Source organism: Falco punctatus (assembly GCF_963210335.1).
Source record: "Falco punctatus genome assembly, chromosome: 2".
Taxonomy (NCBI): domain Eukaryota; kingdom Metazoa; phylum Chordata; class Aves; order Falconiformes; family Falconidae; genus Falco; species Falco punctatus.
Window position 1 is genome coordinate 114138141 of NC_137581.1, and position 13437 is coordinate 114151577.

Here is a 13437-nt window from a genome sequence, read left to right on the forward strand (position 1 = left end):
ATGGCCGTTTTAGTCCCAGTCAGTCATAGGTGTCCTTGAGCCTCCTGGCAGAAAGCTCTTCTTTCTGCGTCCATTTTTAAGGCTGCCTAGCAGATTTGATTCAACGCAAGAAGCTCAAAGCAGCAGTTACTACCAAGACACAATATGAATACCTTAAGCTGGAATCCTCCCAGAGTACTGGCACATATTGTAGTCTGAAGAATGTGTATCCTTGAAACACAAGGATGTTGCCCTGAACTACTAAAAAATGGAACATGACACAGTGATGCTGCTGCATTGTTTGGCAGTTTGCTTATTTGCTTGTTTTTTTCCAAAAGTACATGCCTAGATCAGGGCAGCTGCATTTCAGCATTGACAGAGCCACTGCTTACTTTCCAATTTTTCAATCCGTCTGGTGTTAGTTTGCGTCCTGTCATTTTTTTCCCCTGAAATGTAACGGAGGCGTGGAGATACTCAGACCTGACTGAATGTGGTCCCGGGCAGCCTGCTCCAGCTGAGCCTGCTTGAGCAAGGAGTTGGACTAGATGATCTCCAGGGACGCCTTCCAACCTCAACCATGCTGCGATTCTGTAATTCCCGTGTTAGACACTGTTTCAGGGGGAAGGGCGGAAAGCTTTAATACTTCACATCCAAACCAAGGGCTGTCATTATCTTCTTGGAAAGCACTGCACTTAACTTTTTGCAGTGTTAACAAGCAATCTTATCTAGGCTACGGAAAACTGCATGATTGATCAAGATGAAATACTTGGAATAGAGTTTCCTGTCAAATGGGCTTGAAGAAGAGTAAGACAGCAAACTGCTCTTGTTTATTTCTCTTTCAGCAGCTGCGCAGAGTGTCAGTGCTCTACATATGAGTGATTAATGTATCACTCTGCACCAAACGCTCTTTCAGTGCAGGTGAAAATGGTCAATCAATATCTAAGTTTAAGAAACAATCTTCAGTGGGCAGCCAAAATCCTTCAAATGTCTTTAGTAAACTTGGTTCCTTCTATTGAGGAGGCAGTTTTGCTGAGTGTAAAGGAATTACTGTAGAGGCTGTTGGGGAGGTGTGGCATTCCTTTCAGCACTACCATACCAAAAGAACTGCAAAGCTAAAGGTTAGCTAAAGCTTACTGCAAAATGGAAGAAGTTATTCCCATAGGTAGTGCTTCTCCTTATCTACTGTCATTCTCACAAGAGCTTTTGCATATCTCCAACAAGCTCCTCATTAGACATGGGGGTTTGGTCATTTCAACTATTTAAGCATTGTGCGCTTTTTAAAGACAAAATACTTCTAACACTAAAAGCACAGAACCTTTTAAAACTGGTATTTCAGCTTTGTCAAAACAAAAGAAGGAAAGGGGACTTCCAAATCACTATGCAGCTGAAGTTCAAAGTCATCAAACACTGAAATTGCTCTGAAGTAGTGAAAAATGGAGCCAAGGCTTGACAGGGTGGTGCTCCTGGACTAATACAGCTATTTTGAGATGCAGGAACTTTTTGATAGCATCCCTCTACATTCAGGCAGTTGCATTTTAATAGTTACCTAGTAAATGCTGGCTTACCATTTATATCAACCTGGAGACGCTTTGCTGCTTTCCCTTTTCCTTGAAATACGGTCACATTATCCATTTTGTACACGTTATTGCTTTATGCATTTTTAAGACAGTCAAACCCTTTTCTGAAGATTTCTCCCAAATTAGTAACTTTTAATTACTGAATTATCTGCAGGATGCTGCATGCATGGTAACCCATAAATGCCCACACCTTGGTCACAGAATCACAGGAATGTTAATTGGAAGAGACCTCTGGAGTCCAACCTCCTGCTCAGAGCAGCACTGTCACCAGCACCAGCTCAGGTCAGGCATGGCTTTGTCTAGCCATGTTTCAAAAACCTCCAAGGATGGAGACCCAGCAACCAGGATTACCTTCCTCTTTCATTCTTTTGCATACATCTGTACTTTAGTTGTGAAAGATCAGTAGATCTTCAGCCCTCCACACTTCTAAGCAAACGTGCTACGTGCTACAAGCAAGACAAGGCTACAGCAATGTGCCTGTCAATTGTACTGTTTTGTACATTGATGGGGCTATGTTTTCCCTTCCGTTCTATTTCAGTATTCCCATCTTATTTTGTTGACGACCATTTCTCCATCTGTCCACAGCCAGTGAAATTACAGACTGCGAGTTTAATGAGCCCATATCAATCATCGCTTCTCCAACAGAAAAAGTCCTTAATGCAAATTGATGCTGAAACCTTAACAAAGCCTCAGCATGACAACACTGAACCCCATTCATTTCTCTTACTGCAATTCCCATACAGTTTAGGGCACACAGCCACTGAGGTTTCTGACTCAATTCAAATCGCTTGTGCCTTGACAGCAATAGCTTGAAGTGGAAAGGGAATCAGGCGGCTTTGAGAGTAATCTTCACCGCATTAGTAGGGAACATTTCCAGATTACTGGAAAACTACTCCTTCCTGTGCCTTCATCTGGGTCCTCATCTCATGGCCAGCCTGTTTAGTACCACTGCAAAGCACACACCACGTATTCGGGTGGTTTAGCTCCTAGAAGGGCTGGGTAATTTTCCTGTATTATCACCCTCGAGCAAGCGGTGGCTTGAAAAAAAAAAACCCACCAGCCAAAATAGCAAGAGTATTTATGGGCTGGGGTACAGGGGCCAAGGTGTAAAGCTGCTTGTTTTTACAGTCTCACGGAGTGAAGTGTATCTGCTGTCCCCTGCCTGTGCCCGTGGCCACAGGGTGGCTTGCTTCCTCAGTGTTCAAACCCACTCCTGGTCCCCTCCTAAGGTGGCAGGGAAACCCAAATGTCACCACAGCAAGCAAATGGCAAACATCCAGGTCACCACAGCAAGCAAAGCTGTGCTCTCACAGGTGGCTGGTCCCTGTCGGGCTTGAGGCGCAGCCCCTGAGAATCGGACTTCTGACCAGGGAATGAACGCACCCTCCCCACGCCGGCAAGCAGCAAGCTGGGATGGTGCTGGAGGCCTGTGCCAGCTGGTGTCCCAAGGTGGCCTGGCTGGTTTATACTGGTAAGCAGTAACGTTGTGGGGACCGCTCCAAGTGCGGAGCCATGCCAGGCATTGCCTGGGGAGAGGGCTGGCTGCTGCACCCTGATGTCACAGCTCTCCAGCACCAGCAGTTGCACCCCAGTGCCCTGAAGGGGGTCTCCAGGCTCCAGGCTCAAGTACAGGACTGCAGAGACTGGATTTAACCCTTTCCTACATCACCTACTGCGTAGGGGTAACTTCTCTAACATCAGTGAGGGAAGAACTCCTTGGCAGACCCGAACTCTCAGGCTTTCTACATTTCATGAAAGCACGTGTAGTCATCTACCATCTTCCAGCCACACATGAGTTAGGCGGAGAAATTAAGGCCAGCAGGCAGTGTGCTGTAAAACCAGGTGTACGTTTCTTCCTCCAAATGAGGCTGTTAATTGCACACCACAGCAGCCCCCTGCGCCCCCCCCCCCCCACCTTGCCCAGCACCGTGTCGCTCACAAGGTGCTGCCGCGTGTCCTGTTTTCTCTCACAGACAAGAACAACACCCCCCACCTGCTTCCCTTCTGCCCCAAAGCTGCCCGACCGCCCCACGGCAAAGCGCTTTCGCAACTCCTGCACCTGCGGCCGGGCCCCGCAACAGCAGCGCCGCCTCCACACCCGGCTGGGCAGCCCACCGGGAGGTGCGGAGCAGCTACGCGGCCAACACGTCAACCCTCCCGCTCGGGGCCCGGGTGTGGGCGGCGCTGCGCGGTGCCCCGGGGTGCGAAGCCTCCCGCCGGCTGCCTCCAGCCCCGAACCCGGCGCCTGCCGCCCCGCCCAGGAAGCGCCCTTTGCCCGCGGAGCAGGAAGCGGCTGCCGGCGGGCGGCGGGCGGAGCGGCGCCCCGCAGGTAGGCACGGCACGGCCCGGCACGGCCGGGGGACAGGGCAGCAGCCGGGGGGGGACCGGTGCGGGGCCGTGCCGGCTGCCGGCTCTCGGGGAAGGCCGGCCGCTCCCGGAGCCGGGCTGTAAACCCCAGCCGCAGCCTTTGTCTGTCGGTCCTGCGGAGAAAGGAGCTGCCCGGAGGAGAAGCACAAATGCAGCTGGGCGCGGGGGGGTCCGGCCTGCCCCTTTTGCGGACCCCGCTAAGCTGCCACCCCTGTCTGCCTGCAGCCCCTGCTTACCACGCAGTTTCCCCCCTTCCATCCCTTTTCACCAGCCGCAGGGCAAATGCGTCTCTTTTCCCCGGTTGCACCCGGTGCCTCTGATGGCAGTTGCAGACAGGCAGCTGTGCACCCCTGCTTGTTCCCAAAATCCTCGTTCCCAAACGCTACACCATGCTTGCCCCCTCCTGCGCACCCCTTGCCTTTGGGTGCTGTGCACCCCGCGGTGGCCCTCCCGTGCCTGCCACAGCACCCCAAGCTGGGCAGGGCCCAGTGCTGCGGTTCATCATCAAATCTGATGGTCCAGGGAAGAGGAGGCTCTCCTTGCACCTAAGAGAAACGTGCAGCTGTGTAATTAAGTATTTTCTGTGATAAAACTGCCTTCACCTTTTGATTTTACCGCAAGCATTATCTATCCCAGACAATAGCTGGGGAGAGGAAGATTTGAACGCTTTCTTCTGAATTGCAGGTTTGTGCTGTCGTGCCTGGCGTGACGGTGCAGAGAGCACTTAGCCGCTGACAGCACTTCAGGAGCACAAGAAGCTGCAAGCATGGAGCTCTGCACTAGGATGAGTCCCATAACTTCCACTGCTTGGTACGGCCACGGGAGGAATACAGAGCTGAGTGGTCGGAAGAGAAAATAAATAGCCAAGGTAAAAAACATCAATTGTAGGACCCAGCTGCAAAATCTGTATGTGCTCTCATAGTACTAAAGGCAAGGCCCCAGGAACAGCACAGTATGTTTGCAAAGCCCCTGCTGGAGGTCCAAATTGGATACCCTTCGTATCTTGTTTTAGTGAAGCTGTGGAGATTGCCTGCAGTAACCCCCACACCCACCCACACAGACGTTCTCGCTGTTTCGGTTTCCACATTCAAGTAATCAACCAATACGCCCAAGGATATGCTTCTGCTAGTAGCAGATGAAATCCCTGAAGGAACGTCCCCTCTGTTGATGAGGTTTGTCCCCTCCTTCCGCAGAGACATGACTGTGATTGTGGGAAAGAACGAAACTCTTTCTTGCTCCATACTAGCCTATTAATTGTATAAAGGTCATCCGCCTTCTGCTGAGCTGCCATAGCAAATCTGAGCATAGCAGCATGTGTCAGCAACAACCCAAGCTAGGAAATTTTTGTAGGGTCATAAGCAAACTCTTCCTTCTACCTTGTCTGCTTGCTTAGATGTTTCCCTGGGTAGTGAATGTGGGATGTTTGTCAGATGCTGGTGCCACCTCTTGAAATGCTGAGGGATTTACTCCTCCAAAGTTCCTGTTTGTTGACAGCTTTCGGAGAGAAACCCTGCTGTTTGTGGTTAGCTGCCTGGGGGAAAGGTCTGTGTGTGGACACGGGTTTGACTCCTGCTCTAGAGTGGGGGTGGGCCATCTGGTACGTATTGCAGCATGTAAATAGCTTGGTTGGCTTGTACTGCCAAACTTGCAGCAGAAATTATCGGTAGTGGCCAAGTCCTAAGAGCTGTAGGGCTGCAAAAAGCAACCTCCCTTTGTATACCGGCTTGGAACTGCTGGAAATGATCCATCTGCAGGGATGGTCCACTTCAGCATTCAGCTAAAGCAGGGGCTCAGATTATTAATATTTAAGGTGTGTAAGGCCTCTTTTTATTTATTTATTTATTTATTCTTTTGCACTGAGGCTTCTTTTTTGCTTGTCTGATTCTTTCTTTCTTCGTGGTTCTACGGTTCAAGATTGCAGGCTTTCTCTTACGCTTGCTCCCTTTCTTTCTGTCCGACTTTGCCACATAGAACAAAAGACCTCAAGACTGGTGGTTTTGTAATCACTGGCATCCAAGGTCCAAAACTGTTCCCTTCATCTGAGTTGTCTCCTTGATTCTGACACTATCTAATCCCTCATTACCCATTACCTGTTGTTAAATAGCTGTTGGTGACGGACGGAGTCCAGGACCAGGCACCCATGGGTTTACAGTGTTTGTCTGAACCAGCACCCATCTGTCCAATTAGTAGATTCTGTCTGGAGCTTCAGTGGTTGTCCAGAGGTATTGCTTGTCCAGAGAGATTGGGAGCTTGAAGCAGAGTTCAGGGAGTACATTCCTGAAGTGATGCAAACTAGTATTAAGTAACTGTAAGATTAAAAGGCAGGAAAAAAGTAATACCTTAAATGCTTTAAAAATATTCCCATAAGTGATCTCAACTTTAGCTGTGATGCATGTCAGTCTCTGGTCCTAGATTCATCCCCATGTCATCCTTTCCCTGCATCTTTGAATCTTTTTAAAATAAAGTGGGATTTCTCTTACCATTGTATCTTCTCTGTCCTTCTGCATTTTTTCTGCAGCAACTGCTAATGCCTATCCACTTGATACTAACAGTTGTTGCTTACTGTTTGGCTGGTTTTGGCCTTAAAAGAGTAAATACTGAAGGAAAAAATCTTGTCTTTGGTGCTGATGGCATTCATAAGAGCACCATGCCCAACAGTTGCATTCATGGCGGTTGCTGGAGCTCAGTAGGGATGCCAGGCTGGGAACTAACACAGGCCAGTTAGAGCAGACAAGATATCAAATTGCCCGTTTTGTTGTTTTTTGCTGCCTCAGCCTGAGAGTCTTGGAGGAGAGGAGAGATGAGGCAGCAAGTAAGAAAAGCAAGTTCTGGTGACTAAAGAGACGTTTTTCCATTTGAAATAATCTTAGGAGAGTAATTAATCTTTTGAATGTCATTATTAAAGGAATGTAAGTATGGCTGGGTTTTGCTCTTTGCTCACACCTGTATCTGCTGTTGCTGTCAACCAGTTCTGAGTCCAGCACGTCTGGTGTATGTCCTAATGTATATCGCTTATCAGAAGAGGGGCAACTTTGAATCTCCTTTAGGGAAAGTATCTGACACCAGATACCTCAGTAGTGCACAGGCTGTCCATAAATGTTTGTTCCTCAGTTGACTTCATTCTTTTATGCAGCCACTCTCTTTGTTCCCCATATCAGGAGGGGCAGTAGATTTTAAGATACATGACAAGCTCTTGCTGAATATTCAACTACAATTACTTTTGCTTGCTTTTCTAAGAAGGATTCCAGGTTGCTGAACCTGACGTAACTGCCCAGATGGACCAAGGAGAAGAACAAGATCATGAGGCTTTGGAGGAGACGTACATGGGTGAGGAATAAATTAGATAAGTTTATAAACACAGAGTAGGCAAAATGCTCTTTGAGCTACCTCAGTGTTATTTAAGCCACTTTATTTTGTGCACCTCGTATTAAGACCTCTCTTTCCCCCTCAGGGCAGGCAGGCAGCCTGCCTTTGTCAGCCTGCTGTTAAGAGTATGTGTAAGAAGACAGAATATTGAAAAGACAAAAGGTGCAGATTTCTTGGGGACAGGGAGACACCTGTGGCATTGGCCTTGGCTCTGCTGTTCATGGCATGTCTGCTCTGGGTTGCAAGAAGAGGCCGTACAGCCTCTCCTGCAGCTAGGTTTCCGTTTGCTCCTGGTCTTCCCTTTACTGCTTCTCCTACACAGTGCAGACCAGGCTCCCTAGAATAACAGCTCACCTGTTCTCTGCTTTGCCACTTCCCGGTGAGAATCACAGTTAAGAGTAATACTTGGGGTTTTTTTTCCAGGTGGTGAACTAGGTCCCCTTCCAGATCACCTTGCAAGCGCAGAACTGCAGGACATATTGGCAGCAGGATCCACAGGAGGAGAGGAACAGTTGGGGGATAGCCATGGATGTCAGCGCAGTTCCTCAGAGGCTCAGCAAGGTGGATGTCAGGAGGAAGAGGAGGCTAAGCTGCCTTGCTCCGATATCAGCCTGCTGAAAAGACAGGAGAGAAGAGTAGCAGCAGCCTCACAGCGAGCCCCTCGTGCAGAGCGGCCCACCATCTGCTCCGAGTGTGGCAAGGGCTTCAGCCGGAGCATCCACCTCATCCAGCACCAGCGAATGCACACTGGGGAGCGCCCGTTCCTGTGTGGGGAGTGTGGCAAGGGCTTCAGCCAGAGCTCCCATCTCATCCAGCACCAGCGGGTTCACACAGGCCAGAAACCCTACACCTGTGCTGAGTGTGGGAAGAGCTTCAGCCAGAGCTCCAACCTCCTCAAGCACCAGCGCATCCACACCGGGCTCAAACCCTATGTGTGCAGCGAGTGTGGGAAGATCTTCAGCGACAGCTCCACCTGCATCAAACACCAGCGTATGCACACAGGTGAGCGGCCCTACAAGTGCCCAGCCTGCGGGAAAAGCTTCAGCCAACACTCCCACCTCCTTCAGCACCAGCGAGCCCACGATGGCATCCGGCCTTACGCTTGTGGGCAGTGTGGCAAACGTTTTGGGCAGAGCTCTGATCTCATCAACCATGCTCGTACGCACACTGGCGAGAAGCCTTACAAATGCAGCCAGTGCGGCCGGGGCTTCAGTGGCAACTCCAACCTCATCAAGCATACCCGCATCCACACCGGGGAGCAGCCCTACCGCTGCACCCAGTGTGGAGAAAGCTTTCGGTTCCAGCCCCAGCTGGTCCGCCACCAGAAGCACCATACAGAGTAGCTGGTGGAGAGGAGAAGACCGTGTGGACCGTAGGCAGCTACCTGGCGTTGGGAAGACACACAGTTGCTCCCCGGACACCTCATACGGGGCGTGAATTTTTGGGGGAGGGAGCCCTCAGAGCCTGCCCCCTTTTCTTCCAGGTAGATCTGTTTGTGAGCCCTGCCCCGACCCGCGAGCAAAGCAGGAGGCTGCTGCCAAACGGACTGGTGTGTGCACTGTGGTGCCGTGGTTGTTCTGAGCCCCTCCTGGGGATGGGGAAAGGAAAGGTGCTTATACACTATGGTACATTCAAGGCCAGAGAGGAGAACGTAGAGATGTTCTGAGTATCAGTGCCTTTTTCTGTTATTTCTAGTGGGGAGTGATTTTTATCCCAGTAAAATCCAGCCTAAATCTGTACCTGTTTTCTGTACAAGATGCCTGGGTTTTCCCTCGTGGTAAGGCCACTGCTTGGGGTAATCGCTCCCCTTAGTATCCACATCTCCCACTTGTCGGTAGTCTTAGTTTTAGTTGGTGGTAGCATCTATTTATTTTAAAACCCCGCAACACTGTGCTGGGTGCCACTGTGTACCGTGTTGTGGGCCCAGCTGATGCTCTGTTGGGGCCAAATCTATGGAATGGTGGTTTTGCTGCATTGTATGGTTGTTAAATTTACAGTTCCAAAAATTACGCTGTTGTCTGACAGCTTAGTCCTCAACAGCAATTAAGTAAATTAACATCCTAATAGGTATTTCTCTCAGATTCTTGTTTAGGTGCTTGTGTGGGTGGCACTTTATGAATGTTTTTATAAGGCTTTTAAAAGTATTTAGGATGACTTTTTTAATTGTGATCTTCTAATTGTCAGTTGATAAACAGAAAAAGGATGACATTTGAAAAATAAGCTATGTCAAACTTTGATTTTATATTAAATGTTAAACATTTTTTCTTGCATAAAACTTTTTAACTGAAACACTGTTCTTCTGAGTTGTTAATGATTATGAAGAGGTAATTCTGACACTGATTTCTAGAATTTCTGTGGTATTTTTGCAAGTGGTATTGACATCTTTAATAATGACTTTCTAAGGAATATGGGGGAGGCAGGATTCTGAGAAAGCAGAAGGAACTGACCTCTGAAGAGATGTTCTTCACTTTCAGGAGGAGAATACTACTACTGGGAGTTTGTCCTTAAAAGGAATTCTAGCTCAGGCGACACTTGGTACGGGGGAGTTGAGAACTGGCAGTAATAACAAAGATGTTAATATCTCTAGCATGGAAGAACTCCCTGTAATGAACGTGGCAGTGTATACTGAAATGCCTGTTCCACCCACGGAGCCAAACAGGGAAGAAATCACAGTGTGCTCTAGGCAAGAAAATGAAGTGATCAAATCTGCTGTGCTGTAGAATTTTTATTTTCAGTACTGCATGGAAGCTTAATGCTAACAACGAGCTTTCACATGGAGGTGAGCTCCCAAATGGGAGATAATCAGTAAGGGCAAAGAGGACGCCCAGCTTGAAGGGTTATAGGATCCTGAGGAAACAAGCAAGCTGTGAACAGAAGGAATGTGACTGGAATTACTTGCTGAGTAATGCAAATACATCCAAAACTCCCTTAGCCACCAACTGCTATCGCAGAGAGCACAGCTTCATGCTCCATTGGCAGGAGAGCTGGTTTCCAGTCATTTGGTCTCACTCCCACCTTCTCCCCCAGAGCCTGAATTAATACAGCTATGCCGAGTAACTGTTCACAGGGCTGTGCCCTAAGTCAGATCCGTAAGATGATCCATGGTTTTTAAATGACAGACTTTGGAGAGTTCATTTTAAACTGCATTAGTCCAATCTACAGCACAGCCTCACAAGCAGCAGGGTACCTACCACCGAGAGGCTTGGTGTCAGAGGAGAACAGACAGGTCAAAAAAGGAAATAAATAATGTGGCTGGTATTGCTGTTAGTTCCCATGAAACACATAAGCTAAGATGTTTGTTACTTTTCTTCCTTTTTATTTTTGTTTTTTAATGTTTCTAGGGAGACTAGACCTGGAAAAGCCTGACACGTTGCCTTTACCGTTTCTGCATTTCCCCAACCCCACTGGGAAGGCCCCTGTTGCCACAATACGACGGAAACTACAATTCATTTCTGTGGTGCCCTTGCTGTATGTAGTTACCAAATATGTATTTATTCTGAATGGCAGTTCTACCCCCTAAACTGGCTGAAAACATCTCTTGCCTCAGAGCTGGAATATCAGGTTATCATGCATGTTTGTGGAAGGAGCAGAGCCAGGCAACAAACAGGATGGTTACATCTACACAGTGAGGTGCCAGGGGCACAGAAGCCAGGTATTAGCCCAGTTGAACTCCTTGGCACCCTCTTGCTCTAATGCTGCTTCAGTTTATTTTTCAAACTGGGCACATGGAGAACCTGCTGATGAGCATTATCTGCACCCAGTGGGTCCTCACACAGACACTGCTGCTAGCCGGCACATGCCCCTGTGCCTTCCCTCTGTTCACTCTTGCCATGACAAGCCAGGGCACTTTGTGCCCTCTCAGTTCCGTTGTTACAAACACCCTAGTGCAAAGCCTGCGGCACACAATTCAGTTTAATATGTGGTTCCCTTACCTGGGGGTGAGGGGAGAGCTAAGAAACAACATCTGAGGACATTTTCCATCCTACACCTTTCATATTTTTTCTTAGTCATACATAGAGATACAGGAAGAACTGGCAATGGGCCATTTTGGGATCAGCCTTTCTAGGAAAGGCAACCAAAAATGCTGTGAGGACTTGCCTGTAACTCTGCTGTGTGATTTCTCAGAGATCTGGCTTCCATGTTGCAAAAATCCCAGGTTGCCACCTAACTAGACATGGCTCAGACCACACACTGGTCTCAGTGCACCTGTGCCCTGTTCTTCTAGACACGTAGGTCTTGCAAAGGGTACCCTGGCGGACAGCCTTGTTAACTGGTGGCCTTTCAGGAGCAATTACAGTTACTGAATATGGACTATTGCAAACAATTTTACTCCAGAATATTGTATAAAGTACAGTAGACTAATACATGATGCAAAGCAGATGATCAGGGACTGAGCACCCAAGGTTTGCTCCCTGGGGCTATGTCACTGGTACTAGTCAGATGAGTAAGATGGTCGATATTCATGCAGCATTTCTGTGTTGCCACTTGATGTGTTGAAGCACACCAACGTGTTCCCCTTCACTTTGCTCCTGTGTTTGAATTTAGTGCTTATCTGCAGGCAGCTGTTTTCCTTTTCTCCTTTTCCAGGCTGTCACTACCAGCTGTTTCACAAACACCAGTGTCCTCCCTCATTAGCTTAAACAGCTTGTCCAATATTTTGACCATGGATTCTTTCTGCTTTTCCCATTAATTGGAACCAGCTTAATCATGAAATCAGTGTAATTGAGGTGCTCAAACAGGAAATCAGTTAAGTTCAGCTGCAAGGGCTGCTTAATTGTTTTGCTTGCAAGTAAAGTTGAGCTTTTCACAGAAGTGCGTGGATCTCAGATCTCCTAAGCAATACTTGGGATGCTACCCACACTCCTCCTTTGCAGTAGTACAAAACTGTGCTACTGCTCTTCAAACACGTTTTGAAATGTGTTTTTCTGCATGCTGCACATGCTTGCGTGTTGAACTTTTAGTCTTATAATTCATTTCAAATCCTCTAAAACCCCATGTTGTTGGGAGCTCTCTAACTCCAGGCTCATTGATGTGAAGAGGGAAGTTGGGCCACTTAGGAATTGTTTCAGCTACAACGTGGCATCTTTGCTTAATTAAGAAGTGTCTCTCATCAGGATGGCAGGCTGTCCATGGAGACCTCTTGATTACAGAGCTCTGCTGCAGTAACCTTCCTTTTACAGCTATTCACAAGCACCAGCCTAAGTTGCATCTTACAGAAACTGAGGAGTGAAATTTTCCACTCAGACACCACACTGGCCTGAGCAGAAGGCAGCTTCAGATCTCTCTTTTCAGAAGTGAAGAAGAAAATTACCAAATATAAATATATATTTCTACTTAAAAAAAACAAATAAACCACATTTCACTCCCCAAGTAGTACTTAAATATACCTTGGGCTCTGAGTCTGCTACACACACAAGTTCTGCCACCGGTCGTTAGGCGAAGGCCTATTTGTGCATGGCACCAAGTGCTCCCCTCTTGGTCTTGGCAGCTCAGGCCAGCAAAGCTGCAGGTTTTGAGCTGCATCAGTCGGTTCTGGCTGCCAGGGGTGTAAATCTGCTACACTGGGGTGCATGCAGACTGCGGTTTTGCTAATTTTGAGTAGTTTTACTTTCTCAGAAGTTCTGAGCACTTAATGGCGCTGATAGTTTCAGCTCAAGGTGCTGGGACTCCCAGTTCTAGAGAAAAGCATTCCAGGTACCAGGCCCACACACCCTTTCTGCACACGCTTAGTAATTAGCAGCCAAGTTTACACATAAAGATTTGAGGGACCTGCATTTTAGGCAGGTATTCCTCAAATTTAACCGTGCAGGCCTACCCTTCAAAGCCCAAGATTGCCAAACACTTGAAAGAGAAATCCAGGAAGAGCTTCTACAGCTAAGGTACTCTTTAGTAACCTCACCTTTCCTGCAGAATCTTACTGATCTGAAGATGAAAGAGGGGTTCCAGTCCCCCTTGTCAGAGATGCTGATGGGGGTGCTATCTGCAGCAGGGCTGCTCCCTAAGGGGAGCCTACAGCCAGCAGCAGCAAGCCATGCTGGGCTATGCACAACAGGGCACAATCCCATAGTGCCAACGGCTTCTGGGCAGTTCTCCTTTGATCCATACTTACTCCTACATCCTCCAGTTGGAGGTCCACTTGCATGGACGC

The 13437-nt window shown here is 48.2% G+C and overlaps 1 protein-coding gene across 2 annotated transcripts; it reads left to right on the top strand.

Annotated features, from left to right (window-relative positions):
- The first annotated feature begins 4650 nt into the window (after positions 1–4650).
- Positions 4651–9578, top strand: LOC308058580 (uncharacterized protein). 2 transcript variants are annotated; one of them, XM_080374560.1, is made up of 3 exons: positions 4651–4791; positions 7161–7250; positions 7713–9578. In XM_080374560.1, exons 2-3 carry the CDS (start codon positions 7199–7201, stop codon positions 8630–8632), a joined length of 972 nt encoding a protein of 323 aa, XP_080230686.1. In that variant the 5' UTR covers positions 4651–4791; positions 7161–7198; the 3' UTR covers positions 8633–9578. The 2 variants fall into 2 exon arrangements, with proteins under 2 accessions (XP_080230686.1, XP_080230687.1); XM_080374561.1 differs by having other exon boundaries at positions 4659–4791; positions 7164–7250.
- The last annotated feature ends 3859 nt before the right edge of the window (positions 9579–13437 follow it).